This window comes from Miscanthus floridulus, chromosome 11, assembly GCF_019320115.1.
Source record: "Miscanthus floridulus cultivar M001 chromosome 11, ASM1932011v1, whole genome shotgun sequence".
Taxonomy (NCBI): Eukaryota; Viridiplantae; Streptophyta; class Magnoliopsida; order Poales; family Poaceae; genus Miscanthus; species Miscanthus floridulus.
In genome coordinates this window covers 74,096,167-74,103,105 of record NC_089590.1, presented here as the reverse complement: position 1 = coordinate 74,103,105, position 6,939 = coordinate 74,096,167, and the positions used below count along the sequence as shown (strand labels likewise).

The window sequence follows — 6,939 nt, the reverse complement described above, 5'->3', positions numbered from 1 at the left end:
GAGGGAACCGAATCGAAACCGAACCGAATGCCCACCTGAGTGCTGCGTGCAAAAGCGGCGCGCGGTCGAAACGGCGTGCTCCAGGTCCAACTGCCCGTCTCGATCCATCTTGATTCCTGCGTGGGGTACGGTATGGTTCGTGCAGTGGTTGGCGCGCCGTTTTCACCGCCCGAGCACGCTGAATCTGGATGGCACGCTTTTCCGGGCATCTGATTCTGGCGTATTCACTAGGCAGCAGAGGTAGTAGGCATGAGACGAAATTGTCGAAGAGATGTTTGCAGTCAAACGAGGCACACAAAAAGACAGAGCATTTGCTCTCGTAATAACACTAGGCAAACGTGAAGGATTCAGCACACTCGGTCAGCGACAGTTGGATGATCCGCGAGGAAGCCCATCGCATACCGGGGAAATTCCAGTGATTTGGAGATGAATCGGCGTATTTGGGACAAGAATATAAGCATCGACGAACAAAGAACCGGATGGATGGATGCATCAGTTCAACAGGACCAAGAATCGAAAGAACAAAATCAGCTTGGCTAGGCAGCCCCGTTCTGATGGAAACACATATGTACACCATCCGCCTCCGCAGCCGGCCGGCGGTCAGGGGCCTCCTTCTGTCCCTCTCCCTCTCCCCCCCACCCCCCCTAACGACTAGTGCCTGCCTACCACCTGCCGAAGCCCTTCTTCCCCGCGGCGGCCAGGGCCGCGGCCTGCTCGAACCGCGCGGCGGGGCAGGGGATGGTGATGACGCCGGGGTGCTGGAACCCGAACTCCTCCTCGGCCTCCCTGAGCAGCTCGCCGAACATGGGGTGGTTGAAGTACACCACAGGGACCACGTACCGCAGCCACTGCGACGCCTCCCCGCCGCCGCCGACGTACACGGCCACCTGCCCCTTGGGCGTGGTCACCGTCTGCTCGCCTCCGCAGCCGTCGCCCAGCATCCGGTGCCCGCCGGCCCTCCACCCGAGGAGCCTCAGACGCCGCGCCAGCGACCGGCCCCACCGCAGCACCAGCGCGAGCTTCCTCTCGGCGCGCTCGGGCGTGCCGTCGCCGGGCTGCTGCTGCAGCCGACGGTAGCCTCCCCGGCGCCGGCGCCGGCCGCAGAGCGCCCACCGCCACAGGCCGAGCAGCTTCCGGCCGAGACGGACCCCGCCGTGGCGGGACCTCCTTAGCATGGCGAGGAGGATTGGAAGAGACAGCGGAAAGATCTCTCCTTTGCTGAGCGAGTTCTTCCCCTCCCTAAGCAGACCAGACGCAGGAGGGCGTTAATGGTGTGGTGCGGAGTTGCAACGGAAGCGCGCAGGAGACGAGACGAGACGAGACGTCGTGAGGGTGAGGCCTGCCGCCTGAGAGGAAGGAGTGTGAACCCGGAGGGGACCCGTGCTGTTTTATATAGCGCCGGGGCACACCGCACACGCGCGAGTGGAAAATTGGACGGGGGGTTTTGCTACGTCCTTGGGGTGGGGGGCTCGGTTTGGCCTGCCTCTGCTTGCCCACTGGCAGCAGACTGGCTTGATATCGCAGGCTTGGATTTGCCGGGCTCGGATTTGGCTGGCGTGCCTCGGACGGTGCGTGGTCCATGACCCCTTTGGCTCCGGAGAGATGCCGCCCGACCTGAAATTCTTTATTTCATTGATCTCGGACATTGCACCCTCCTATGGATCAGAAGCCAAACAAAGGTAGAGTATGGTTAACTCTCCTAGGTTGCTTTGTTGGGTTATTTCCCCTTCCAAACAACTTTGTTTCGTGGTCACTCCAAAGGTGTGGTTAACGCGGAAGGAACGCGACTCATCCATTGATAGTGCTAGTTTACTACTCGATTTTTTTTGTTTTACCAATGTAGTAGTACGGTGGCGACGTTATCGAAGAAGTTACTTGCTCTTCTGTTATCGGCCATGCCGCCCGTTGAATAGTGGAGATTGTTTAGTACTAATAGCATTTTCTTTTAATTTGGTGTGACCGGGGATTGTTTAGTACTATCAATCGAGCTCTTAGAGTGGAGATTGTTTAGTAGTTGAGTCTGTCTAGCCAACAACTATGTGTTTTAATAAAAAGTAGCACATGGTTATTTGCTAGCTACAAAATACACAATTTATAATAGAGGAAAAACCATGCGTTTTAGCACAAACTAGCACATGGTTGTTGGTTGCTTGTTTAACACATGATTTTCAAGAGAAAAGAAACCATGTGTTTTAGCACAAGGTAGCACACGTTTTTAAAGAAGGCCCACTTAGAGAAAATCTGTTATAATTTATGTGCAACTAAAGTTGGCCCATTAGCTAAAATGACAAAATGACTCATTTAACAGCAGCAACCCATAAGAGAAGCCCAAAACTATGAATACATAAGAATATAGCTAAAATTACAAATTGACCTATTTAACAGTAGCAGTCCATAACAAAAGCCCAAAACCATGAATACATAGGAATATAGACTTGGGAGAGAAGCCAACCAGAAACAGATCTTCGTGGGGAAAGCCTCTGCTCTGCTCACGTAGGGCAGGGGAAAGGGGGAGAGATCAGATTGCAAAGAAGAATAGGAAATTTCAAGAAGAAGAACTAGAAGACTGACCCATATCTCATCAGCAAAGGTTAGTATCCCAATTTTTTCAATCTACTTCCTAAAAAAGCAACAAAAAACAACTCAGATAAAAGACTAGGAGAATGTAGATCCATGAAAAACTAGTGCTGAATCTCTATTTGTGAGGCATGAAACGAGACGGCGACATGAGTGAGACAGAGACCTCTCTTCGATTTTCTGTATCCTGACCTTTTTTTAGAGTCTGTCTCCTGACTGACTAGTGCTGAATCAGATGACCATGCATGCATTACCCATTAGCACTGCAATTAGTGGCAGCCAGGCACATCAACAAGCCACTCTAAATCATGTCCCTGTTCATCAAAGAACTACTAGCTAGCTAGCTCTAGTTGCATAAGAGATGGAAAATTGCAACTAAGGTACTAGTGCACACCTGAAAACTGAACAAGCAACTCCTTAGAAAAATCGAAGATGCAGAGCAGTAGCTTCTAGAACTCAGGGCCAAACTGAAAACAGTAGCCAAGCTACTGCTAGGACTGTTGTGTTGTTCCTGCACAAGACAAGCATAGCCACACCACTCAGCAATCCTCAACTAATCCTCAACTAAAATTACAAATATATCTCTTATGCATTTGCTATATTACTATTGTAATTAAATTACAGAGCAAAAATAAGAAAATTACACATTTAATATAGTGCAACTTGTACTCGCTGCTAATGCAATTATAATGTACATATATACAATTTAAAGATCTGGCTCATGCAACTTGTACACGCAAAGCAGGGCAAAGGGGCAGAGATTAGATTGAAGAGGAACCACAAACCTCAACAGCCAAGGTTAGTACACCAATCATTTGAATCCAACATCAGTGAAGTCAGCTGCTTGCTTTTTTATGAAGCAGAATAATATATATGTCACAACAAGTAGATGTGATAATTATCCAACATCAGTGAAGTCACAAGAATCAATTAAGGACATGCAGTCAGCTCCTTAACAAATATTTGCAGGCACAAATTGTTCCAGTGACCTTTCAAATACCTATAGATATAAAAAGATGAGCAAAATCATTGCTTAGAATAAAAAAATGCCAACATAAGAAGGTTGTTTTTTGACTAAAATATATTTCAATGCAGGGAGGCTACACTGAACTTATGATGGAACAGATCAGGAACTCTTAGGAAGATAATCAGATTGACTGGAATATGCAGGTAAAATTTATAATACCAGTACACAAAAAATACAATTCAGACATATATAAATTACACACATATGTGCAATGTAATATCAACATAACAGTACTTTAATTTCAATGCTTCATTATAAACTATGCAGCAAGATGAAGAGATGCAAGGATCATTAACAAAGATGATACTTGGAAATGACAGGAATGAGGTAAAACTATATTATATATGTTTGTCAAACTAGTTGTGTTATATTATAAATGGTAACCATTCTCATTATCAAACAAATAAAATAGAATATGAGATTTGAAGATCTGGATGGAATCTTTAGACCACAAAGTGACTGGTTAATATCAGAGTCAAGGCTGTCATATGAGGTAGATACAGACAGTTGAGCCAATATGATTACATTTATAAGCAATACAAATATGTACTGGCATCAAAGTAAAACTTATCTTTGTAAAAAACAGGATGGAGAAATGGCAATCGTCGCTGATGATGATGGAGCAACGACAAGCATAGCTGATGATGATAGATCTGAAATTCAACAATACCATTGGCAAACTGATGTATTCAATAACATGAACATTGATGAGGTACATAAAAATGATCTCTTCAACTATTTCAGTCCACACTGAAAAAAAATATTTTTATTATAAATGACATCACTCAGAAACTAAGACTGCTGCTAATATATTTACAGGTGCAGCATAAAAATCAAGATGACCAACCAACAATGGGAGAAAATGACTTGAGGATCATAGCAGTAGAACCAACAAGTTTAGATATTACATCAACAGTAACAGATGATAATGAACATGTAAATGGCAGTCAGGAACTGACGGAGGAAGAGATTGAAGAATTCATAAAAAATGAGCAGGTTGCAGCATCTGAAGGCAACAATGCACCAATCAACAGCAAGTACACCCCACAACTATCGATGGAATTTAAGAGTAGGGATGATGCTCACCATTTCTTCAACTTCTATGCGTTCCTAGCCGGATTTCAAGTTGCCATAACACATACGACAAGAACTCAAAGTAAGAAGAGAAATAATGAGGTAATCAAAGTGACAATGAGATGCACTCGTCAAGGAAAAGAAAAGAAACCAAAGTGTTTAGAGCAAGAAGAAGCTGAAGTAGACAAGGATGTTGGAAAGAAACCGATAAGGAGAAGGAAAACAAATGTTCAGTAGAAGTCAGATTGTCCATGTGTTATGATGGTGAAAGAAGGAGGTGTATGGAAGGTTAAAACTCTTGATTTGGAGCATAATCATGAGCTATGCCCTGGAGACAGTGTAACACCCTGGTGTTACGATCCTATTTAGCGCCACAATTTTGATCTAACAGGTTTTACCGAAATGAGTTTCCGGGGCTTTCAAAGTCTTAACTTAGGTTTTTAAAGTATCACTCGTGGCAAGTTATATCGCACTAGCTAGTTGAATAGTTCTGGGATGCAGTCAAAACTGAAAGTTATAACTTCCCAACTCGGAAACGATAGGCGATGGCGTATTAGTATTTAAATTCTAGCTATTTTTCTTGAACGTTAACTTTATATTCTTGCATCGTTAGTTGCCTCATGGTAAGTACTTTGGCATGGGGTGGTGCGCAGAATGGTCTGAAGTAGCAGGGTTGACCTAGAAGTTTTCAGAACCTTTTAGAACGCACGTAGAACTACGTTCGGTGCTCTATTCGTGAACCGACGCGCTGTGCGACGAACCCGTCTGGGCCTTCTCGCATCTTCTTCCCTAGTCGCTCTTTGGTCGTGCCGAGTGTTTTCCTAGCAAGCTGGTGGCGTGAACTTTGAGTTAGCGAGGTTGGTCGAACCTTAACCGCAATGTTTGGCAGCTTTGGCGTCGCTTTAAATAGCGTGCACGGCACTGATTTCGCCCTTTTGGCCTTTGGGTCGCGATCACCAGGCGCGCCTGCATGCTTGGCCGTGTCCGGCTGAGCGCTGGCCGCGCTGAGCCCCTGCCGTCGCGCTGCTGTCCCCGCGCGCTTAGGTGCCCGTCTGCCATGCCTTGCCCCACTGGCCAGTCTGGGGACGCCGACCACACGCCGGGCCCGACGTGGCCGCGTCCGCTCTCTGCTGGGCGCGAACTGTTGCCGGACGAGCACTGCTCTCACGCCCGACATAGGTCTACGTCCTGACTGACCGTCGCTGCCTGCCTTGTCACGTTCCGTCGTGCCATGCTCAGCCAGCGCCATGTGAACCTGCTGCGTTTACGAACGTCACGACACCGCGCGGCTGCTGCACCTGCGTCGTGGCCGTCTCGTCGAGCTCCCGCCGTGTCGGTTGGTCATTGCCCTGCCCGCGTGTTCGTCGTTTTGCTTCAACCGCCCGCTCCCGGACACGGCCAGGTGGCCCCGTCGTGTAGCCGACATCTCCTCTGTTCGAGCACTGTTGCACTGTGCCTCTATCGCGCCTCGTGCCGCTATCGGCGTGCCGTTCTATTTCTGGGCGCTTGGGCCGTCTCGGTTCGATTATTCGCGTCGGTAGCTAAGTCACGAAGATGGCCAACCATTCGAACCGTAGTTAGCCACCGAGGTTCTTCAGCGATGGCCAATTTACGAGTTTCGTCTCCGCCGGTCATGATCGCCGCCGTGCACGGCGCATTTGGGGGTAAGCCTCCGGTCGGCATTAGTTCAATTACTCGTGCTCCTGAGCTCGCCTCGACCTTATTCTGCTGGTGCTCGCATCATTCTGGTCAGGGACATCATTGGTGATGCGGTGGCACACCGATGCCGCGCTCGAAGCACCGCCGTATCGCACAGGCGCACGTGGCCGGGATCCTCTGGACCTTCCCCATCTCAACCGGCTGCGCGGCTTGCTTCGGGGTAAGCTCTTGTTGCTCCCTCACCTCCCCGTTGTTCTCGTAACCGTGCTAGCTCGTCGGAACAGCCGCGCCATCACCGCAAACCACCGCTTGCTGCTGTAGAGGGCCCTAGGGCGCCTCCTCGTGCTCCACCGCTTCCTATCGTCATCGGCGGGGTTGTAGACGGTGATCGACCCTGTAGTTGGGCCAGCGTGGGTCCCTAGTGTTCGGCGCAGCAGCCGTGTGCCGGTCGGAGCCGCGCCAGCGTGCGCAGGGCTGGCGTGGACCACCCCTTTGTGAAGACGGTAAAGTACGAGGTCTATAGTACAAAGTTCATCTCTTGCGTAATAGTAGCTCCTAGTGACGCTCGATTACTCAGTAGTGCGGGGTCTCTTTTGCAAAAC

General features: G+C 48.7%; 1 protein-coding gene across 1 annotated transcript; it reads right to left on the bottom strand.

Moving 5' to 3' along the window:
- Positions 1-494: 494 nt before the first annotated feature.
- LOC136493412 (auxin-responsive protein SAUR36-like) lies at positions 495-1,454 on the bottom strand. Its single transcript, XM_066489495.1, has one exon. It carries the CDS (start codon positions 1,173-1,175, stop codon positions 663-665), a length of 513 nt encoding a protein of 170 aa, XP_066345592.1. The 5' UTR covers positions 1,176-1,454; the 3' UTR covers positions 495-662.
- Between the last annotated feature and the right edge of the window lie 5,485 nt (positions 1,455-6,939).

What these genes read in the sequence shown, in the direction of transcription:
- LOC136493412 (XM_066489495.1), bottom strand. Translation starts at nt 1,175, where the DNA reads ATGCTAAGGAGGTCCCGCCACGGCGGGGTCCGTCTCGGCCGGAAGCTG.